Genomic DNA, 25,274 nt, shown 5'->3' on the forward strand with positions numbered 1-25,274 from the left:
TTAACGCCGCTTTTAACACTATTCCAGTTATATCACGGCGTGTCAGTTTTATGTGGGAGGAAAGCCTAACGTGTTGCAGGTCTCAGACGTTTACCGCGGCGATCGCGGCGCCTTAGACGACTGGGCCACCCGTGCCCCCCTTATATATAACTGGAATACTGTTAAACCCAACTCACCCACCCATATGAAATTGTTTTGTATAAATTAAATAGCATTTTGAAGTTAAGCCTTAAGTTTGCTAAATGCCACTGAGGTAATGAAACCACGGAAGAAGCATTCCACGGGACTAATGAGGTGCGCACGCGCCTTGATCATGTGATTACCGCATGCGCGCTGACAGCGTCTTAAACGCGAGAATGCAAGAACGTGAGAAAATGTTATGTCACATTCTCGCGTACACGCGATTTCGTGTTCTGTGATGAGATTGAGAGATTTTACATCATGTCCAAATGTCGCCGTCTCGCGTTCTCAACTTGTGATAAAAGGTTTTGTGTTCAAAAACCACGAGCAGGCGAAAACGCGAAATTGTGGACATATCTGTTCTCGCTATCTCGCATTCTCGCACTTTTAGCATACTTTGAGAGGCATTTAGAAGTTGGAGTACTAAGTAAGGATAAGATATATTGATGAACAACTTCTTTATTACAATTAGGAGCGTGATTACTACGTCTCCATGAAGACGACGAATAACCTCTTTGAGAGGCCCCACTAGCTTGATAACGGTGTTAGAACCTACACCGAAACGTCGCTCCTAATTGTAATAAAGAAGTTTTTCATCCATTTATCTTATTCTTACTCATATTTAGCTTGTTTGCAGAGGTCGAGATTGCGAAAATGTGAAATCACGAGAATGACCCTTACAGTATTCCATACTTATGTGAAGAAATGTTTACACTCAGTACTTACAACAACAGCACACATGCCACTAATTACAACGTGTATACGACATAGCTGTTGAGCACATTCCCTCTGTTGTCGAGTGATGCTTACACATTCATCACGGTAAAGGAGAATACATGTGCGGATATTCCAACATTCTAACTCCTATAGGTAGAACAAAGACATTTGTAAAGTATGAATCAGAGATTTATCCACTGGAAAATGAGTTTCTAAATATAAACAGTCGTACTATTAAACAAGTAACTATTACAATTAGAGTACAGGCGATTCGCTTACCAATAAATTTAGCCGTCAAAAGTATGTGCAATATGCACGGGCTGCTGACATTCAAAGGGCATCAAACCGAGGGAAACAATACGAAGAAGTATAAATCTATTTTCTGTATTTCTTATTCAAGATGGGAAGAAGAGTTCTCAAGCCACGTTTGGTTGCAGGCCCATTATCCAGCACTCTCTTCAGCAGCAGTTTCAGCAGTTCGTTATTCAGCTGGCGCCTTGTACTATCGCTCTCCTCCTCCTCCTCCGACTCCTCCTCGACCTCCGGTGTTGGGACTATAAGGTAGTGAAAGAAGCCATTACTACACCCCCCTGACGTGGCGCACACTATTATATGGTGGAGGTGTGTATGAAGTTATTGATCACATGGGTGAGATGTATTATACGGTGGAGGCGTGTTTGAAGTTACTGATCACATGGGTGAGATGTATTATATGGTGGAGGTGTGTTTGAAGTTATGGTTCACATGGGTGAGATGTATTATACGGTGGAGGCGTGTATGAAGTTACTGATCACATGGGTGAGATGTATTATACGGTGGAGGTGTGTATGAAGTTACTGATCACATGGGTGAGATGTATTATATGGTGGAGGTGTATGAAGTTACTGATCACATGGGTGAGATGTATTATACGGTGGAGGCGTGTTTGAAGTTACTGATCACATGGGTGAGATGTATTATATGGTGGAGGTGTGTTTGAAGTTATGGTTCACATGGGTGAGATGTATTATACGGTGGAGGCGTGTATGAAGTTACTGATCACATGGGTGAGATGTATTATATGGTGGAGGCGTGTATGAAGTTACTGATCACATGGGTGAGATGTATTATATGGTGGAGGCGTGTATGAAGTTACCGATCACATGGTTGAGATGTATTATATGGTGGAGGTGTGTATGAAGTTACTGATCACATGGGTGAGATGTATTATATGGTGGAGGTGTGTATGAAGTTACAGATCACATGGGTGAGATGTATTATACGGTGGAGGCGTGTATGAAGTTATTAATCACATGGGTGAGATGTATTATATGGTGGAGGCGTGTATGAAGTTACCGATCACATGGTTGAGATGTATTATACGGTGGAGGCGTGTATGAAGTTATTAATCACATGGGTGAGATGTATTATATGGTGGAGGCGTGTATGAAGTTACTGATCACATGGGTGAGATGTATTATACAGTGGAGGTGTGTATGAAGTTATTGATCACATGGGTGAGATGTATTATACGGTGGAGGCGTGTATGAAGTTATTGATCACATGGGTGAGATGTATTGTATGGTGGAGGTGTATGAAGTTACTGATCACATGGGTGAGATGTATTATACGGTGGAGGCGTGTTTGAAGTTACTGATCACATGGGTGAGATGTATTATATGGTGGAGGTGTGTTTGAAGTTATGGTTCACATGGGTGAGATGTATTATACGGTGGAGGCGTGTATGAAGTTACTGATCACATGGGTGAGATGTATTATATGGTGGAGGCGTGTATGAAGTTACTGATCACATGGGTGAGATGTATTATATGGTGGAGGCGTGTATGAAGTTACCGATCACATGGTTGAGATGTATTATATGGTGGAGGTGTGTATGAAGTTACTGATCACATGGGTGAGATGTATTATATGGTGGAGGTGTGTTTGAAGTTATGGTTCACATGGGTGAGATGTATTATACGGTGGAGGCGTGTATGAAGTTACTGATCACATGGGTGAGATGTATTATACGGTGGAGGTGTGTATGAAGTTACTGATCACATGGGTGAGATGTATTATATGGTGGAGGTGTGTTTGAAGTTATGGTTCACATGGGTGAGATGTATTATACGGTGGAGGCGTGTATGAAGTTACTGATCACATGGGTGAGATGTATTATACGGTGGAGGTGTGTATGAAGTTACTGATCACATGGGTGAGATGTATTATATGGTGGAGGTGTATGAAGTTACTGATCACATGGGTGAGATGTATTATACGGTGGAGGCGTGTTTGAAGTTACTGATCACATGGGTGAGATGTATTATATGGTGGAGGTGTGTTTGAAGTTATGGTTCACATGGGTGAGATGTATTATACGGTGGAGGCGTGTATGAAGTTACTGATCACATGGGTGAGATGTATTATATGGTGGAGGCGTGTATGAAGTTACTGATCACATGGGTGAGATGTATTATATGGTGGAGGCGTGTATGAAGTTACCGATCACATGGTTGAGATGTATTATATGGTGGAGGTGTGTATGAAGTTACTGATCACATGGGTGAGATGTATTATATGGTGGAGGTGTGTATGAAGTTACAGATCACATGGGTGAGATGTATTATACGGTGGAGGCGTGTATGAAGTTATTAATCACATGGGTGAGATGTATTATATGGTGGAGGCGTGTATGAAGTTACCGATCACATGGTTGAGATGTATTATACGGTGGAGGCGTGTATGAAGTTATTAATCACATGGGTGAGATGTATTATATGGTGGAGGCGTGTATGAAGTTACTGATCACATGGGTGAGATGTATTATACAGTGGAGGTGTGTATGAAGTTATTGATCACATGGGTGAGATGTATTATACGGTGGAGGCGTGTATGAAGTTATTGATCACATGGGTGAGATGTATTGTATGGTGGAGGTGTATGAAGTTACTGATCACATGGTTGAGATGTATTATACGGTGGAGGCGTGTTTGAAGTTACTGATCACATGGGTGAGATGTATTATATGGTGGAGGTGTGTTTGAAGTTATGGTTCACATGGGTGAGATGTATTATACGGTGGAGGCGTGTATGAAGTTACTGATCACATGGGTGAGATGTATTATATGGTGGAGGCGTGTATGAAGTTACTGATCACATGGGTGAGATGTATTATATGGTGGAGGCGTGTATGAAGTTACCGATCACATGGTTGAGATGTATTATATGGTGGAGGTGTGTATGAAGTTACTGATCACATGGGTGAGATGTATTATATGGTGGAGGTGTGTATGAAGTTACAGATCACATGGGTGAGATGTATTATACGGTGGAGGCGTGTATGAAGTTATTAATCACATGGGTGAGATGTATTATATGGTGGAGGCGTGTATGAAGTTACCGATCACATGGTTGAGATGTATTATACGGTGGAGGCGTGTATGAAGTTATTAATCACATGGGTGAGATGTATTATATGGTGGAGGCGTGTATGAAGTTACTGATCACATGGGTGAGATGTATTATACAGTGGAGGTGTGTATGAAGTTATTGATCACATGGGTGAGATGTATTATACGGTGGAGGCGTGTATGAAGTTATTGATCACATGGGTGAGATGTATTGTATGGTGGAGTCGTGTATGTAATTATTGATCACCTGGGTGAGATGCATATATGGTGGAGGCGTGTATGAAGTTATTGATCACATGGGTGAGATGTATTATATGGTGGGTGCGTGTATGAAGTTATTGATCACATGGGTGAGATGTATTATATGGTGGGGGCGTTTATGAAGTTATTGATCACATGGGTGAGATGTATTATATGGTGGAGGTGAGAATGAAGTTATTGATCACATGGTTGAGATGTATTATACGGTGGAGGCGTGTATGAAGTTACTGATCACATGGGTGAGATGCATTATATGGTGGAGGCGTGTATGAAGTTACAGATCACATGGGTGAGATGTATTATATGGTGGAGGTGTGTATGAAGTTACTGATCACATAGGTGAGATGTATTATATGGTGGAGGTGTGTATGAAGTTACTGATCACATGGGTGAGATGTATTATATGGTGGAGGCGTGTATGAAGTTACTGATCACATGGGTGAGATGCATTATACGGTGGAGGTGTGTATGAAGTTACTGATCACATGGGTGAGATGTATTATACGGTGGAGGTGTGTATGAAGTTACTGATCACATGGGTGATATGTATAATGCGGTGGAGGCGTGTATAAAGTTACTGATCACATGGGTGAGATGTATTATACGGTGGAGACGTGTATGAAGTTACTGATCACATGGGTGAGATGTATTATATGGTGGAGGTGTGTATGAAGTTACTGATCACATGGGTGAGATGTATTATATGGTGGAGGTGTGTATGAAGTTATTGATCACATGGTTGAGATGTATTATACGGTGGAGGTGTGTATGAAGTTACTGATCACATGGGTGAGATGTATTATATGGTGGAGGTGTGTATGAAGTTATTGATCACATGGGTGAGATGTATTATACGGTGGAGGTGTGTATGAAGTTACTGATCACATGGGTGAGATGTATTATATGGTGGAGGTGTGTATGAAGTTATTGATCACATGGGTGAGATGTATTATACGGTGGAGACGTGTATGAAGTTACTGATCACATGGGTGAGATGTATTATATGGTGGAGGTGTGTATGAAGTTATTGATCACATGGTTGAGATGTATTATACGGTGGAGGTGTGTATGAAGTTACTGATCACATGGGTGAGATGTATTATATGGTGGAGGCGTGTATGAAGTTACAGATCACATGGGTGAGATGTATTATATGGTGGAGGTGTATGAAGTTACTGATCACATGGGTGAGATGTATTATATGGTGGAGGTGTATGAAGTTACTGATCTCATGGGTGAGATGTATTATATGGTGGAGGCGTGTATGAAGTTACTGATCACATGGGTGAGATGTATTATACGGTGGAGGTGTGTATGAAGTTACTGATCACATGGGTGAGATGTATTATACGGTGGAGGTGTGTATGAAGTTACTGATCACATGGGTGAGATGTATTATACGGTGGAGGTGTGTATGAAGTTATTAATCACATGGGTGATATGTATAATGCGGTGGAGGCGTGTATAAAGTTACTGATCACATGGGTGAGATGTATTATACGATGGGGGCGTGTATGAAGTTATTAATCACATGGGTGAGATGTATTATATGGTGGAGGTGTGTATGAAGTTACTGATCACATGGGTGAGATGTATTATACGGTGGAGGTGTGTATGAAGTTACTGATCACATGGGTGATATGTATAATGCGGTGGAGGCGTGTATAAAGTTACTGATCACATGGGTGAGATGTATTATACGATGGGGGCGTGTATGAGATATATATGCTAAAATCAGAGTCCATTTTACGATTCCGTGTATATATTATATTAAGCATGTGTTTATGCATCACTATCAAATAATGACGACAACAGGTGTTAGCGAAAAGATGAAATAAACTTGTTTAAACTTAAGTAATCCTCAAAAAATGTATTGAGTTCATTCCCGGCCCAGTTGAAGATCTTATAATAGGATGCAAGAAAGCAGGATTTCAAATATTTTGCATGATAGATGCATATACATGTATGTATATACTTACAGGCCGCGCCCACGGCTCTCAAAAACTTCTCTGTCGTGTGGTGGATGGCATTAATCTTGGCCACGGTGCGGAGAATCACTTCCATCTCATCATCTGCGTTGGGGGGCCCTTCAAATATCCAGTAAAATATCTAAACGCTGCGAATATACATCTCCATCTTACAAACTCGCTTACCAAGCCCTGGACCACGCCCTCGTGTGTTAACTGGTTAATTTTTACGATGCAAGACTTTTTTCCATATTCACGTGAACGCTCAGCCAAATGCAGAGTCGATTGTACGATTCCGACAATGTCATAAGCATATGTTTACGAACCACTATCAAATAGCGATGATATCAGGTGTTCGCGAAAAGGTGAGCGTATCAAGCCCTACCGGTGGCACCCGTCACAAACACATGCACAGACAAGTCAATTGTTTACCTGAAACATTCGTGAACTTTGATATGGCACAAGTGAAAATAGAGAATTGCATCGAACATAAATTTTGTCACCGATGCGCCAAATATGGAAATGTCCTCCATAAGTCTACAATAAAGCTTTTTGAAAGCTTCACTGAGACCTTGATACACGTCTGGTTCATCATTTATATATCTGACACAGAGTCTATCTTCTCACCCTGTGCAGCCTCTTCAAACTTTTCAAAGATGTTTTCGATTTTCTCCCCAATGCAGCCGAAATTGTCGGCCATTAGTCCAACTGCCTCCATCTGCTCAATTGGCTTCCCTGTGTGAAAAAATACTTTAATATGAAAAAAATCAATTTTCATCAAAGATCGACCACCCTTATTACAATAATAAATTAAAACAAAAATGTGATTCACTACTCTCTCTCTCTCTCTCTCTCGTATCCGGTTCTTATATTCATAATTAAAACATGTATCAATAAGTATACATATTATGTACACTAAATTGCGACTATCAGTGAGTGAGTGCCTGAGGCAAACCCGTGGTTGAAATAATGAGCAGCTCATTCACTCCTATAACTCTAACAGGATGCCTTACCTTCCTCGTGCCTGCGTTTGAGATATCCCGCCAAACTCCCACACAATGGAGGTGGCCCATCACCCTCCGGCTCTGAAATAATACAACGTTGAGCTGTTCACACAATGGCTACAACGCAGCATTAATAAACAATGTAAACTAGATAACACAGACCTACCTACCCCGACCTCCTGTATCTAATCCACCCACCTACCCTGCACCACATCCATCCCTCCACCCCGATCTCTTGCATCTCACCCACCCACCTACCCTGCTCCACATCCATCCCTCCACCCCGACCTCCTGCATCTCACCCATCCACCTACCCTGCTCCACATCCATCCCTCCACCCCGACCTCCCGCACCTCACCCATCCACCTACCCTGCACCACATCCATCCCTCCACCCCGATCTCCTGCATCTCACCCATCCACCTACCCTGCACCACATCCATCCCTCAACCCCGACCTCCTGCATCTCACCCATCCACCTACCCTGCACCACATCCATCCCTCCACCGCGACCTCCTCCATCTCTGCCACCTCCCGACCTCCTGCATCTCACCCACCCACCTACCCTACACCACATCCATCCCTCCACCGCGACCTCCTCCATCTCTGCCACCTCCCGACCTCCTGCATCTCACCCACCCACCCACCTACCCTACACCACATCCATCCCTCCACCGCGACCTCCTCCATCTCTGCCACCTCCCGACCTCCTGCATCTCACCCACCCACCTACCCTACACCACATCCATCCCTCCACCGCGACCTCCTCCATCTCTGCCACCTCCCGACCTCCTGCATCTCACCCACCCACCTACCCTACACCACATCCATCCCTCCACCGCGACCTCCTCCATCTCTGCCACCTCCCGACCTCCTGCATCTCACCCACCCACCTACCCTACACCACATCCATCCCTCCACCGCGACCTCCTCCATCTCACCCACCTCCCGACCTCCTCCATCTCACCCAATTACCCTGCATCTCACCTCCATCCATCCGCCCCACCACCCTGCATCCGAGCCTGTACTCCCCCTGACCTTCTGCACCTCGCCCGCCCATCTACCCTGCACCACATCCATCCCTCCACCCCGTCCCCTCTATCGCCCCCACTGCCTGTCCCGACCCCCGTGTCTCTCACTTTTAAACAGTGAAGAGAGAGCCGACAGCAGAAAGTGCTCCGTCCCCTCAAACACGTGGTCAGCCTTCTCCATCTCTTTCTGCTTCTTCTCCAACGCAATCATGTCTGAAACAGTCAATGAAACATTCTTAATTTTAAAGGTGAACCTTTTTCCCCGATACATTTCCAAGTCAAAATCGTTCAATTAGCCGGACCAGATATACTCCTCAATAAATAGGCCTTACATTCACAGGTGCAACTTTCGTCCAACGTACGTTTTTGGTATTTATTTCTTGATTAACGTATTTGTTCAATGCGTGTTGTCTGTAGCTGCACATGTCACACCCTCTCTTATTACGTCCCCGAATGTCTGGGGATTCCGGGTAGGAATATAAACATGCTTGTCGTAAGACGCGATAAAATGAGTTCTAAAACATGACAACGTTTCTAGGTTCAAATACTGAACAACCTCCATATACTTGTATTCTCTTTGTATACATGAATATCTCACACACAAAACGTTCCCGCGCCCAAAAGTTCATCATGGTCCTACTTTCTTTACTTACAATTTTTGGGGTAATACCGGTACATATATATTATAACGCCTTCACAGCCTAAATCTTTTCTTGGAAATGAACTGGTGGGATTCCGATGAACAAATGATTAAAAATATTTTTTGAACTTCCGAATTATGGCTGAAGGAAGTGCCCACTGGTTTGTTTGTTTGTTTGTTTGTTTGATTGTTTGACTACGCAATCAGCAACATTCAAGCTATATGACGGCGGTCTGTAAAAATCGAGTCTTGGACCAGACAATCCAGTGATTGATATAATGAGCATCGATCAACGCAATTGGGCTACGATGACATGCATCCACCAAGTTAGCGATCCTGACCACCCGATCCCGTTAGTCGCCTTACAAGCATGGATTGCTGAAGACCTATTGTCTAACTGGATCTCCACGGGTCAGTACCCACTGGTTTTAAATATTATACACAATGAGAAAGCAGTTCAAATGGACAGTCACTATATGGTTGAGATATTGCCGATGCGGCGCTAAATCTTAACGCACATCAAATGAACAAAATACCACATGAATATATACAGTTTAACGATATCCCGAGACAGCCCCGAGATCACCCGACTTCATCCGAACGTACTTACCGAGTTTTTCCAAGATTCCCCCCAAATCTTTAAAATCCTTTGCAAAGCCAAGAGCGTGCTTGGCTTGCTCCTTCATGAAATTGAAGAATCCACGTGGGTCAAATCCTGGAAGAACGTATATATAGAGGGCGTTATACATGTACACGATATTTTAACTTCAAAAGTAAAGATGTCATAACTGGCTTCATTAACTAGTTACAGAGATAACAGACACATAGTCGTGTTTTTTTTATGTTTTAAGAGTGAAACAGTTTGTGCCTGTGCATATAGACTTTGTTGTACACAGGGAACAGGGGGTGTAGGTGTCCGGGTGGTATTGATTTTTTAAAGGAATAGTTTGTTCAGTAATATGCCAAAAACGAATAACTTGTGGCAGTGGTAAAATAAATCACAATTTTGCTTAAATGGTCAGTTTTAGATATATTTTTTTCAAATCAAATTATTAAGAAAGTTTTGTACAACGGATAGTTATTGTGTTGTTGCATGTTTTAACCCTATAATGACTACTGTGTCTATGTCAAATGTTGATAGGTACAAAGTATTTTGTGGAAAATACCCACACGTCAAACATTTGGTGGTAATAGTGAAATTGAATAGATTGTTTGATGGTGCTCAGTAAACAAATATTTTGTTGGATGTAGAAGGGGAAAATAGAGATTGCTCTAGAATAAATCACCACAATGCCTATATCGTGACGTGGACACCGTCTTTTCCATATCGTTGTATTGAAGAGAGTGGGTGAGTGAGTTGGGTTTAACGCCGCTTTTAACGTTATTCCAGTTATATCGCGGCGTGTCAGCTTTATGTAGGAGGAAAGCCCAAAGTGATGCAGGTCTCAGACGTTTACCACTTCTGTGAAATCCACGAGCACGGGTATGGTGCCGGGGCGAACCGGGATTCGAACCCACAATCATAGGTTTCTGGCGTGCCCAAGGGACGCAATTCTGCACAGCGAATCGCGGGTGTTGAAGAGACTCGGACTGAGCTGATTACGTTTGCTGTGTAAGGTGCCTGGTGAGCACTGGTTTACTTGGAGTTTCCCGGTGTCGAGATGACGAGTGTGAGGGTGAATTGTGTTTTATGACGCAACATCCCAGCTCTATCACTACGCCTAAAAAGGACACATCAGGGTACTCAATTGTCATTGATAAAATCTGCTGGTCGCATAGGTATATGACTGAAAAGAGACGTCACATTTCACACATGCATTTACATTAAAAACTAGTTAGAATTAAAGAAATCTCTCTTTTCATCACACAAGAACATTACACACGCAGTACAATCACTACAAAGATCCAAGTTACAATTAATTTTGTTTTCGAGAATATGACCCCTCTAGCTACCTTGCCATTAGGGCTGGGACGGGTAACTCAGGTACCCGGGTCGGGTGGGTACTGAGTAGGACCCGGGTGTATACACTTCAGTGTATGAAGGACCAGATTGTTTAATACGTGTATCTAAATACGTTTTGTCAGGGCTATGCTAAAAATGTTCCCAATCAGACATTTTGAGACATCTCCTGAGACCAACAGTGGGTGCCCGGGTAGGGTCGGGTAATAGGGGGTAGGGTACCCGGGTAGTAAATTTGGACTCGTCCCAGCCCTACTTGCCATGTATGTACACATAGCCAGCACATCACAGTCATACCCAAGGGCTAATTATCGGTCTTGTGGTAGATACCTGCATGAATGCCATTATAAATGCATTTCTTCCAATGAGTAGCATGTACGACAAATGTTTAGCGACATAGACAGCCACAGGCAAATAAACATGTGTACTTCAGATTAACTATATTTAGATTTAGTAAACAACATGTAATGGCTTTCTGTTTCCAGCGGCCTGTATATCCGTATGATGAGGTTGGCTTCATTATGCGATGTTCTATTTGTAGTACAAATATCCTTTACACCGACGTACTTGTAAACAACAAGTCACCAACTGCATTCACACGTATATTAAAACATGTTTCTAAAACCTAAGGCTATGTACAATCAATAGTGAGTGAGTGAGTATGGTTTTACGCCGCTTTTAACAATATTCAAGCAATATCACGGCGGGGGACACCAGAAATGAGCATCACACATTGTACCCATGTCGGGAATCGAACCCGGGTCGTCGGCGTGACGAGCGAACGCTTTAACCGCTAGACTACCCGACCGCCCCTACAATCAATAAACGAAGCCGTAGACGATTCCATAGCGCCATGATAACGGAGAACGAACTCCAACCATTCACGTACAAGTTATAATGCAGGTATATAAGTATATGGCCCGTGTGTTGGGTTCACTGGAACTGTGACACATCGCATTATTAGCTATCATCACAACAACTGACACTGAAACATTCCGTGTGTACACGCATGATTTAACACACAGTCACTGAGGCATGACGCTTGGAGAATGAATAGTATTTGCCCTGCCTGGGAAATACATGTCTTCCTTTCAAGAACAGTGAGATAAAAGACCGTCTATATAATTTGAGAACCCTGACTCACATATAATTATTGACTACCTTGCTTTCAGTTACCTCCATAGTGACGATTGACAGCATAACTCTAGCTGTAGATGTCCATACAACACCACACAGCCCTGTCTGCAGAGCAGAGCCGCGTAGTGTGCCACCTGGTCCTTTACATATCGTGGAAACTATCTCTCTGTCTGCTATGTTTCTTATAATATTGTATAAATGTAGTAGTATGGAATTATGTATATATCATGTATTTAAGGTCAGCTCTTATTTTAATACCTAAGTCTTAGTCCTTGTTCAACCACCCAATCTAACCTGCTTCACTATTACAATAGCACAGTCACCCTGGTGCTTGCCTTCTCTATTGTTTCTCTGGGTCTATATCAATCTAATTAAGATCAGACCTTAGTTCTTGCTACCGCTAAACAAAGTTCACTTACTTTCAGTGACAGGATGCATTATGGGACTGGTCAGTTTGAATTTAGACTTGAATTTGACTCTGCATGGAAGCAAGTTCTCAATTCATCGCTGAAATAATTCTGTCAACTATCACAGGTGTATTCCGGTAAATCAAATTACGCATATGATGTTGTGACATCATAGGGCCCGGTGCCATACACTTGGGCGTTTGTTCATTTAATTCTACTGAAAAAAACAACTGTCATCTACAAATCAACCTGCGTTTGGGTGATTCATTCACCAAAACCGCTCCGGTTACATAAGCTTGTCAGAGATTCGTCATTAATCGGAGCCCCCCACCCCTCCCAACCCACTCCCTAACCCCCAAGCGCGTCTAACATAATATATTTAAGTTAGATGACTTATTGTTTGTCTTACCTGATCAACATTAAAATTTCGACTTGTTTTCGGCGTCCATACTGCATGCGCTACAGAATAGGGTTTTGTTGGACCAAACAAACCAGTGATCGGTAGTGGGAACATTTATCCCGCCGGAGTACGATGCTATACAGACAGCTATAGGTTATTATAGGCAACATTCTCTACCCTCATCCTTCCTACGCGGACATCAGTATGGGGCGACCCGCTGTGCCATCACTCCTTCCCACCATTAAAATTGATTCATGACGAAAGTAAGTTACAGTAGAATCTGACAAAACCAGGCTCTGTCTAATTCGGATCTCTGTCAATTCCGGGCCAAGACTACAGTCCCGGAATTACTACGTTGATGTATCATCAAATGCAATCTGTCCAGTTCTGACTTCCTTCACAGAAACTACGGGACAGTTTATCATGTAAATATACAACGTTAACGCCAGAGAATATCTATTCTCGATTATCTACCGAAACAGATTCATTGGACGTAAAAGGACAAAATATCGGTGAAAATTAACTTAATGGATCATTGAAAATCAGTGATGAAACCAGGTGTTCGCAAAAAGGGTGAGCATATCCCGCCCTAGAGGCAGCACCCGCCACGCACACAATTCACATAAAACAGTGAGCGTTTGTTGCCTGACACCACACAGCAGTACTCCTGCCAGGCGATGAAGGCCTGTCAACAACCCTGATAATCAAGTGATCGATGGACCAGAAAACCCAGAGACACCATTGCGCATTTAATGATTTTGCTGAAACTACGGCATGTTAATTTTGAATTACGTCTTCTGTGTATAGTGAGTGAGTGAGTGAGTACGGTTTTACGCCGCTTTTAGCAATATTCCAGAAATGGGCTTCACACATTGTACCCATGTCGGGATTCGAACCCGGGTCTTCGGCGTGACGAGCGAAAGCTTTAACCATCAGGCTACCCGACCGCCCCTCTTCTGTGTATAAATGCAGAGCTTCTGCTGCTTATAAGGAAAGGAAAACATATGAGAAATATGTTCGTTTGGTAACATATTTGGGGCAGTTGTAATGGCTGAGTGACGCTCTCTAGTTTGGATGAACATTGAATACATCTCACATTTCAGAGTATGTATTTTTACATGTAGTCTGTGGATGGATACTCACGGTCTGAAGGAGGTGGTGGACCCGTTCGTTGACCCGTTGGTGGACCCGTTGGTGGACCCGTTGGTGGATCCGTTACCTGAGGAAAGAAAAAAGTAAACATCAGATTCCCATAAACGTGAAATACGAGCTAGCATTCAGATCATAATAGTACAATTTACAAGATGTAGCGCTGTGGTTGTTGCCCACAAAGTCAAAACCACTTTCTTGGTGCTGTTCCCGCGCAACAGTGAACTGTACATCAGACCACAGATTTGTTTTTATTCTACCCACAAAACGGAAATCTGGAGGAGCTGACGAACAGTTCGTACGATCATTAGAGGACCCGTTGCTGGAGCCCTTGGTGGACGCGTTACCCGAGTAAAGAAACACGTAGGAACAAGGCTTATGGTACCAAGGGCTATTTCACAAGTGGTTATATGTCTGCACAGTTGGGAGACTGGCACATCTCTGAAGCCATATATTTCATCATAAATTAAATTGCTGGAACGAACGAACATTGTTACAGTAAGATTGTATGGGTAGCGAGTGTGTGAGTCGGCATGTAATCCGCATCGTACAGTACTTCAGTCACATCAAACAGCGGAGGCAACCCCAAGGGACGTATACAGGGTGCTTGCAAGGACCATAATCAGATCCTGGTACCACATAGGGACGCAACTCTGCTAACGATTGACATAGCGACTTACACAGATGTATTTAAGCCTGTATACAATGCGCTGTGCGTAATCTACCTGGAATGTTCCCAGGTCTTACATACATGAATACACAAATAAAAACGTAGTTCACTGAACCTGAAACAGGCTAAGCTTGTACGTGACATTAAGAACATATAAATACATGCTGTGCATTGACGCTGAACATGTCGACATCGACTGCACTGTATCAGTGCTGCACGTCCTAACACCATGTCGTAAAGAAGGATTCAAACTTAATAAACAAGATCCTCCACACCTATTATCTTTAAAGCACAAAAGAAACATTACGATTATACAGTGTATATGGGGACTTGCCGGGATGTGTGTTGCTATACCAGTTAAATACTGCAGATGTATGGGTATCTGGTATACTCAAGATCCTGGAACTATTATGGACCTTCCTGTCTGGACACATCATACAGCGCAGGTGCATGGGTCTATCATACAAATAGGTGCCTTGATGTATGATATACCTGTATTCCTTGATGATAAACTAAGAAAGGAAATGGTAGTTTAGCTTACCTGAATGGCCCCACCCTGCACTTGCAGGGCTGGGATGACGAGAAGAAGAGCGATGACTGCCAGCGTGTTCATGCTGAATGATCTCCACTAGCCGGGTGTGGGGTTTATATACCCTCTGAAGGGACTTGGACCGTGACGTTATGCAAACGTGTACGTCGTCCCTGACGAAGCTCGAGAAGGTTGTCTTAGAGACGTGGTGCTAAATATGATGGCTCAGTGGGCACACTGAAAGAATCCCAACGCCCAAGTACTTCCAGTGAATGTGATAAATAGAAGCAATGTATGACTTTTCACCTATAGGTATAGATCTTCTCATTGACCTCTCTCTCATTTCTTTTACTACCCTGCCCAGACCTGTTTCTCCCACCCTGTGAATAATGGTGAACGATAGTGTAGGTGCCTGAAACAAGGTTTGCGAAAAAAGATAGAACAAGTCAGCACACGCGGCTTAGGGCGGGAGTGATGGTACTGTTACATCTGTAAGTTGTAAAATCTTATAGTTTGTATCTCCGAGTTTAGATTAAATGTAAACGGTCATACATCTACCCTTCATCTAAACAGTCACCATACATGTACAGAGATCCCTGGTGTAAACAGTCATAAACATACAGAGATTCCTGATGTAAACAGTCATAGACGTATAGGTATCCCTGATGTAAACCGTCTAAACACTTAATAACCACATTCAGTGAATTCTCCATTACTCGAAATCGTTTGGTCATCGAATATATACTTCGAGACAAGCGTTGAAATGATAACGCTATAAAGCTACATCGTGTAAAACAAGGCATTGAGAACATGGACTTCAAGTAAAGCAGCCTGTATTGTGTTTATTCCCAGTCTATAAGTACAAGGCGTCTGACCATGTGAATTGTAATGTATAGAGGGAGGGATGTGTTCAGCTGCTGTGGTTTTTACACAGGTGTGATTAACGTCCCTCTCGGGCGCTCTGAGCTCGGAATTCCCACTAACTAATGACCAGATTTGTCATACTCATTACCCCGATAATAACTGTGGATCGTTAAGGTTATTTTCGGCAAGTCGCTACCGAGTTAGATATTTCTACACGTCCCAAGAAACCCTGCCATGTCTTATAATTCACATGTCACATGATCGACTTCCAATACAACCGTGTACAACCGTACCGAGAACCCCAATACAACACAATGTTACCCATAATAAGGGCACGGGTACAGGGGAATATATTTTAAGATATAACATAGCGACGCGATCAATCGCAAATAACAATGAAGAACGAAATGTGGTTCATTTCACAATAAAACATTATCAACATCAGTCATGACGTCATTTCTGGAGATTCGAACATGCGCTCGGAACTTGATGACATCGTATATTAGACGACGTTATTTTTGAGAGGGTAGTGTCAAGTGAGTTGTTCCCCATAGATGTAGCATGGCAACGCAGATAAACGCGATGGCCGAGCGATCCATCCAAAAGGTATTGGGGGAAAAGGTACAGGTAATTGACGTGGGGATTGTGAGAATATGCGCCAAATACCCACCTGTGCATAAAATGGACTTGTCCGACATTTCCGAGGTCGGTTTCTTTTGAGGGAGTCATCATGATTAAAATACGGGTACATTTTATCACCATCCTTGAAGAGGCTTACATAGTGTTGATATCTCATATAAAAAATAAACGACTCGTGGTCGTTGTATATCGTACAATAAAACACTGCGCACCTCATGGTGTATTCTCCCTGCAGTGTTTTATTGTAAGATAAACAACGAACACAAGTTGTTTATTTCTTAATTAATTCCCACTGAGCATTATAAGAATTGTTCTTTTGTGTCCATCGTTTGCGAAGAGGACCACGGTAACGTGACGTCATGTGGACGCATTACCGCACATAATAGAAGATGGCGTAATCCATTGTATATGACGTGTAATGCTGTATGACTTCCTTCCAACAATAGACTAAGCCCCAGCTAAGGCCCGTTCTCGCGGTGCGATTTGTAGTAACAACATGAACAGTTTGCGATTCGATTGCACAATAAGAACACCTAAGTCGTGACGATTTTAAGCCGCATCCAAATAGTTGCAAGCGAGTCGCAGTAACAGAACTTGCAGTCCGTTTGACTCCAAATGAGAACGATGAATTGCAAAATAACTCGAAATCCAGAAAAGTGTATGAAACATCAATACGGTACTTGACCATGAATACCCTGTACCCAACAAAATCTGAATTTTGTTTAATTTAAGACCCATGACGGATGAAGTTCTTTAAATTCTTGAAACGAGCTTCAAAAGCTCTCGGTATGTCCCCTCAGAAACTTAAAAATGTTGTTAGTCGACGAGATACAAATGGTCAGGCCAAGGAGGTAGGGAACATGTCAAAACCACGCAAGGTTGATAAATTAGACAGTTTTCAGAGGGATCAAGTCAGACGTGCAATTGTTAAACTGCACTCAGAAAATAGGTACATGTCCCTAAGAATTTTGAATTTTTTAACGTTTTCTCTGTTGAAAAGACTAATGGTACTATAAAGAAAAACCAACTCTCAACTCAGAAATACTGATTGACCGCCCCTCGTACAATAAGGTTGATGATTTCCCGCCAAGGCTCGGTACTTACAAAATACAATCCGTCAACTTTTGTATCAGAGTTTTGCCTAACAATACAATCCTATCTACACCCTTACCTGGACACCCAATACAACCCCTCAATACCCCAACAGGTCACAGGGTCCCTTTCTCTGAGCAGAGTTGTCATTTGTCTGGAGTCACTGAAGGAGCTCGCTAATTGCAACGTACAATAACATCACAATCCCTGTATGCTAGGTCTATAGTGGTATGGTACCTATGTCCGTGACTAAGCAGGGGGGCAGAAGTGACCCTCATGACCTTCAGTGACCTTCAGTGACCTTCAGTCCAAGTGATTATGTTCATTACAGGGCTCGGGAGGTGTGACGTTATGCAAAATCCATCACACAAATGTACGAACACCGGAGACTTCTTTGTCCAAAACATGGGAACCACAGACCCGTAGCCTGTGGACTTCCCAGCGAGTAGTAGGGGGTCTTACTTATGGTATGCACAATTATGTCCTGCACAGTTTTCCATACATAATGGACACGTGTCACGTGCCAATCTTTATGGTGGCCGTGAGGGGACATCGTTTTCTCCAGAAAACCTCACTCCAGAAAAACACAATTGATAACAACCATACAGTTTAATATATAGATAGAGAATTGTTACATAACTATGAATATTCCTGCTTGAATAAAGAGCCTTAGACTAACATCTTGTCTCTGAAATGAACATATTTTACAGAAAAAAACAGTTGGTAAATTATACTTATAAAATATAGTAAGAAGGAGCCCCGAGATTTTCTTCATTTTCAGATACTGCAGTAGTCTAGACTTGCCAAACATTACAGTTTTCCATGGGATGTATTGGATATATTTGTTTCAGGGTCTGTATGACAGACCAAAAGACCCGACAATACCGATTATTTACTCCCTATTTGTAACATGTATGGTGTAATGACTCTTTTGTTTTTTTCGATTTTTGTGAAGTTTTGAGCATCGGAATATTTCCAATTTCGCACGTCTATTTCATGTTCCGTCTTACTGTGTGGTCATTGATATCCAACACCAGTTTGTGTGTGTTATTCAGTAAGACTATGGTACCTGTCAAGGTCTCATTGGCCTTAATGGCCTTAATTGGCCTTATGTAACAATTATCTGATCAGTTTACATTGCCGATGCCGGTTGATAGTATTCAGTACAGGCTGGCGTTGGGTGCTTTTCAATTTGTTTTACTCGCCCACCTCATGTATGATATACATTACTCACTTCTTTGGAAGGCTCTGCCAATATTCTTCCCGGTTCTCTATCTTTTTATTAGCCTATCTACTTTGTTGTGGCGATGTTCATCCTAACCAAGGACCTATGTATCTTGCCGATTTGAAAATAATACACTTAAAAAATTGCGCAGCATTAAGGATAAGGTAGATTTGATTTACACCTGACTAAGTTCGTATGATATTATTTGTATTTCAGAAACCTGTTTACATACCGGCATCTCCAAGGTCTCCAAGGTTACCAATTACCTTTTCGGAAAGACAGGACAACAAGAGATTATTTTAAACAATCTACTAGAGATGCTATTGATTTGAACATGGTAACTGTCATTGTTGTTGACTAAAACATCGATTATCTGAGTACAAATTGTCGACAGATGAGACATCTAGAAACCTTTTTTGGACTTCAACAAATCATCCCTGAACCAACTAGAATCACGCAAACATGGATTGGGTACGTGAGTCAGGTGTGCTGGATCCCATTTGCAGCGACCACTGTCCTGTATATGTGAAGATCAATAGAGGTTATCACGCGAGTGTGTTTGGGTATGGTAAATATCCTGTATGAGCATTACATATTGTTTATTCCTAATAAAGGATATTTACCATCCCCAAACACACAAGCGCGATAACCTCTTTATCATATACTGTCATTCTTCAATTCTGTGCTTGAAAATCGCTTTCATTCTCTCACAAACATTACGGAAACATTGCAAGTTTTCCTGGAATGTGCGCATTAATATATATTACGTCACAGGGTAAGTGATGTGTAGGTCGGACAGTGACAGTAGCCAATATAGTTCCAAAGGAAACATGTTTCTTATACAGTGGTGAAACTACATATAAGCAACAAAAAAATTGCCTACACAAATTGTTTTACTTGCCTTTCGCGGCAATCTTTAGGCCTGTGCGATAGAGTAATTGCCCTTTGTCAAAGGGGAGCTATCCTAACCCTAGTCTATGCGACGTCAAGGCCACTGTCAGACGTTGTCGACAGTCTGTCCTGTCATGACGTTACGAAGTGCAGTCAAATGTACCCACAACGACAAAACGAAACAAGGTAACAATTCAAACATATTTCGGCCAAATCCAACTTTTTAAAGTGTGGAAAAGGTTCCAAGCCGCAGAGGTTTACAAGCACAGATAAGGCTACTGTTCTCGCTTGGCTAGGACTAGATCTAGTACCCTCGCAAAACTGTTTCGCAATTTATGAGCTTTTGTAATACCTATCTATAATAAGGGGAGTGTTAATCAATGTTCTAACTACCGACATGTTCCTCTCACGCATTGTTTTGCGAAAGTCATCGAAAAGTGTGTTCTTAAGTACGTGTTCAATTTCATCAGAGATAATAATATTTTAACTTATTTACAATCTTGATTCACGCCTGTAGACAGCACTGTTCATCAGCTAACAGAGCTGTGTGATTTTATTGTTAATGCTTTGGATAAGCGGCAAAGACGTTAGAGCTGTCTTTTGTGATGTTAGCAAGGGTTTCGATAAAGTATGGCACAAGGTATATTGTTGAAACTGGAATCATGTGGTATCGATGGAAATCTATTAATGTGGTTTAGCAGCTACCTTGAAAACAGACAACAGAGAGTCATTATTCAGAGCAATAGATCTGGGTCAAAATCTATAATGGCTGGCGTCCCTCAAGGGTCAGCGTTAAGACCATTTCTATTCCCAGTGTACATTAATGATATAGTTGATTGTATTGATAGTAATATTCGTCTTTCTGCTGATGATACCTCTGTTTATATCATAACAGAAGATCCAAATAGCACTGCAAATGTACTTAATAATAACTTAGATAATATTTCTCAATGGGCTGATAAATGGCAAGTTACTTTTATTCCCCCCAAAACGGAAGCTATCCAGTTCTCGTATAATATGTTTCCTGGCATTAAAGCAAATGAAAGGAGTTAATGTAACTGACTGACTGACTGACTGAGGTTGGGGATTTAATGTGCGCTTTCCGACTAACAGCGTATATCGCACACGGGCCGGACAGGCCATTTAGTATATCAGCCGAAAAGGGGCGTAAATAATTTGCAATCCGATTTGGGGCTTTCAGGGATTGCTTATATAGGCATTTTGAAATTTGGAGATTTGGAATGTATGCCAGGGGGTGGAGAGCCTAAGGGAGGTGTGGTTTGAGTTTGAGATTATTAATTTTTTTTTGGTTAGCTTATTTGCTTATTTGGAGGTTTTGTTTTTTATTTATAAATGCGATTGATTAGATCTGTTTGGAGTAAGTAGTTGCCTAGGGCTTTAAAGTTGGATGTGTTGTTTTGAGGGTTTAATATTGTCCCTAAAGTTAATTCGAGTTTTGGGTATAGTGAGTTTTGGAGTGATTTTCTGTGTGTATTGTAGTGTGGGCCTATGAACTGGGCAATGTAACTGACGTTGATATGCATAAACAGTTAGGAGTAACCATTCAAGCCGATTGCTTATTGAATTTTTATATTGATATCATTGTCAGAAAACTAAGTCATATAGTGAATTGTCTACGTAAACTAAAATATCGCCCGTCACGCAAATCGCAAAAATGTATGTGCAAGTCCTACATCGTACCCGTCTTTGATTATTGCTCTCATAGTTCGGATAATTGTACAAAATAGCAATAAATGACACTTAAAAAGTTACATTGAGACGCATTAAGGACGATTTGTGGAGCAACAAGAGGTACAAGTCACGATAAGTTGTATGCTGAGACAAATGTCCTTACACTATTCAAAAGACGGCTCAAAACTAAGTCTTTTCAAGAAAATGAAATTATATATCTCTTCACGCCTGAATATCTTTCTCCAACAATGCCTCGAAATGTCCCTGCTAACTGTAGCTATAGATTGAGAGACAGTCAACATTTACAGACTATGAGATGTAGGACAAATTATGATGCTAAATCGTTTTTACCAGACACTATTAAGCGTTGAAACCATTTGCCTGATGACGTTATTAATGCAGAAACTATTGGTGAATTGAAGAGATTTTTAACAGAATAAAAATACCAATTTGTATATTGATCTAAATTTTGGAAGAAGATTATGTCAGATTGTACATCAGACTTGGTTGTACTGATCTAAATACCCATCGATATGAAACACACATTTCTGACAATGCAGCATGTTCTTGTGGATACATATATGAAAATGTTATCACGCTATTTCTTTTCCTGTCCTTTTATAATGATGTAAGACATGATTCATTCTTCTACTCCGAGGGAGTTGATCTTAACACTATATTGAATGGTAATGCAAATTTTACAAAAAACTACTAATCTAGACTAAAAGCAGTACATTCATACTTCATTCCAAAAGGTTTAAACTAACGTGAGACTATAAATCCCGCATATATATCAGTCTTCTACTCATTACGCCAAACTGTTGTCCCTGGCCACTTGCTTTTGTTAACGTATTTAGTTTATCGTCATGTATTATTTTGTTTAATGCCTTCATGAATATAACTTGTACCGATCCAGATTCATTGAATACAAATGTGTTTAAATCATAACGTAATCGGATATCTAGTCTCACCTGGCGGGAAAATTAAACTCTATTTTACAAGCACATTATCACTGAATTTATTTCCCGAGGACAGTTTGAAGAAAGGAATGATAAGAAACAATTTCTAAAATAATATTTTAAAGGAATGAGGTTACGGGTTAATGTCGCTCTCAATAGTCGTATATGTGACTTAAGGTAATCTGATCGATTTGTATTTAATAAGGGAAACATATCTGTATACCTGTATGACTTTTATCTGTATAATGTACATGAATCTTTATCAAAATAATTGTCATCCCTAAATCGGACGAGCACGTTTTCGGCTTAAACTCCAAATCTGTTGACCGACAAAATAATTCTTACTCCTTGGACAATGCAAACAGTACAAACAGTCGCTGTTAATACTGGCAATTATTTGTCAATGTATAATATGTACGTAATTCATTATTTGTTCAATGTATCCTTTAAAGTTTCTGTTTAAAGATTGAAGGAAGAAAGCGGAAGTAGTATGAATAAAATGAAAATAGAAATAGCGACTATTCTGATACATTAGTATATAGATTATTGCCATGACCCGCCACCGCGTTTTCGGCATGATAGTCACATAAAACCTCTAAATAGTGTCATAACTCAACGAATTGCTTTTTACACAGAAATCCGTGGATCGTTTTAAAATCACCTACGTCTGTACAGCCAGGCTCGCTGACTTGGTTGATGCATGTCATCGTATCCCAAATGCGTAGATGGATGCTCATTATGTCAATCACTGGATTGTCTGGTCCAGACTTGATTATGTACAGATCTATTTATGTAGCTGGGATATTGCTAAGATTGGCGTTAAACAACAAACAGACAACCTAACAATACGTATATGTACTCCCCTGTGTCTAATATTAACTCCCTTGTGTCGTACACGTACTCCGCTGGCGGAACACAGACTCACCGTGTATGTATGAGCAATCCTGTGATGTTTACGTACTCCCTTGTGTCTTATAGAAACTCTCCTGTGCCGTATACCAAATCGCCTGGCTCATAAACGTTCTTTTCTGCGTCGTATATAAGTACTCGCATATGTGCCGTATATAAACTCCCCTCTGCCGCACACGCACTCCCATGTGCCGTATTCGTACTCCCCTCTGCCGTACACAAACTCCGTATTCGTACTCCCCTGAGCCGCACACGCACTCCTATGTGCCGTATTCGTATTCCCCTCTGCCGTACACAAACTCCGTATTCGTACTCCCCTGTGCCGCACACGCACTCCCAAGTGCCGTATTCGTACTCCTATGAGCCGCACACGCACTCCCCTCTGCCGTACACGAACTCCCCTCTGCCGTACACAAACTCCGTATTCGTACTCCCCTGTGCCGCACACGCACTCCCCTGAGCCGTACACGAACTCCCCTCTGCCGTACACGAACTCCGTATTCGTACTCCCCTGTGCCGCACACGCACTCCCATGTGCCGTATTCGTACTCCTCTGAGCCGCACACGCACTCCCCTCTGCCGTACACGAACTCCCCTCTGCCGTACACAAACTCCGTATTCGTACTCCCCTGTGCCGCACACGCACTCCCTAGGCCTGAGCCGTACACGAACTCCCCTCTGCCGTACACGAACTCCGTATTCGTACTCCCCTGTGCCGCACACGCACTCCCATGTGCCGTATTCGTACTCCTCTGAGCCGCACACGCACTCCCCTCTGCCGTACACGAACTCCCCTCTGCCGTACACAAACTCCGTATTCGTACTCCCCTGTGCCGCACACGCACTCCCCTGAGCCGTACACGAACTCCCCTCTGCCGTACACGAACTCCGTATTCGTACTCCCCTGTGCCGCACACGCACTCCCATGTGCCGTATTCGTACTCCCCTGAGCCGCACACGCACTCCCCTGAGCCGTACACGAACTCCCCTCTGCCGTACACGAACTCCGTATTCGTACTCCCCTGTGCCGTACACGAACTCCCCTCTGCCGTACACGAACTCCGTATTCGTACTCCCCTGTGCCGCACACGCACTCCCATGTGCCGTATTCGTACTCCCCTGAGCCGCACACGCACTCCCCTGAGCCGTACACGAACTCCGTATTCGTACTCCCCTGAGCCGTACACGAACTCCCCTCTGCCGTACACGAACTCCGTATTCGTACTCCCATGTGCCGTATTCGTACTCCCCTGAGCCGCACACGCACTCCCCTGAGCCGTACACGAACTCCCCTCTGCCGTACACGAACTCCGTATTCGTACTCCCCTGTGCCTCACACGCACTCCCATGTGCCGTATTCGTACTCCTATGAGCCGCACACGCACTCCCCTCTGCCGTACACGAACTCCCCTCTGCCGTACACAAACTCCGTATTCGTACTCCCCTGTGCCGCACACGCACTCCCCTGAGCCGTACACGAACTCCCCTCTGCCGTACACGAACTCCGTATTCGTACTCCCCTGTGCCGCACACGCACTCCCATGTGCCGTATTCGTACTACCC

The 25,274-nt window shown here is 42.5% G+C and overlaps 1 protein-coding gene across 2 annotated transcripts; it reads right to left on the minus strand.

The window, feature by feature from the left end:
- Nucleotides 1–1,068: 1,068 nt before the first annotated feature.
- Nucleotides 1,069–15,598, minus strand: LOC124139502. Of its 2 annotated transcripts, none has more exons than XM_046506621.2 (8): nucleotides 15,453–15,598; nucleotides 14,236–14,311; nucleotides 9,799–9,903; nucleotides 8,657–8,761; nucleotides 7,528–7,599; nucleotides 7,142–7,249; nucleotides 6,527–6,634; nucleotides 1,069–1,451 (listed from the first exon to the last, which is right to left on the minus strand). In XM_046506621.2, the coding sequence occupies exons 1-8, from the start codon at nucleotides 15,522–15,524 to the stop codon at nucleotides 1,273–1,275; spliced, it is 825 nt and encodes a 274-aa protein (XP_046362577.1). In that variant the 5' UTR covers nucleotides 15,525–15,598; the 3' UTR covers nucleotides 1,069–1,272. The 2 variants fall into 2 exon arrangements, with proteins under 2 accessions (XP_046362577.1, XP_046362585.1); XM_046506629.1 differs by lacking the exon at nucleotides 15,453–15,598 and adding an exon at nucleotides 14,731–14,802.
- Between the last annotated feature and the right edge of the window lie 9,676 nt (nucleotides 15,599–25,274).

This window comes from Haliotis rufescens, unplaced genomic scaffold, assembly GCF_023055435.1.
Source record: "Haliotis rufescens isolate VD_foot unplaced genomic scaffold, xgHalRufe1.0.p SCAF_28, whole genome shotgun sequence".
Lineage (NCBI taxonomy): Eukaryota > Metazoa > Mollusca > Gastropoda > Lepetellida > Haliotidae > Haliotis > Haliotis rufescens.

What these genes read in the sequence shown, in the direction of transcription:
- LOC124139502 (XM_046506621.2), bottom strand. Translation starts at nt 15,524, where the DNA reads ATGAACACGCTGGCAGTCATCGCTCTTCTTCTCGTCATCCCAGCCCTG. An exon ending in GTTTGAAGAGGCTGCACAGG is followed by an intron (nt 6,635 to 7,141) that starts GTGAGAAGATAG and finishes GGATATTTGAAG; the next exon opens with GGCCCCCCAACGCAGATGAT. An exon ending in GAGAGCCGTGGGCGCGGCCT is followed by an intron (nt 1,452 to 6,526) that starts GTAAGTATATAC and finishes ACTACCTTATAG; the next exon opens with TCCCAACACCGGAGGTCGAG.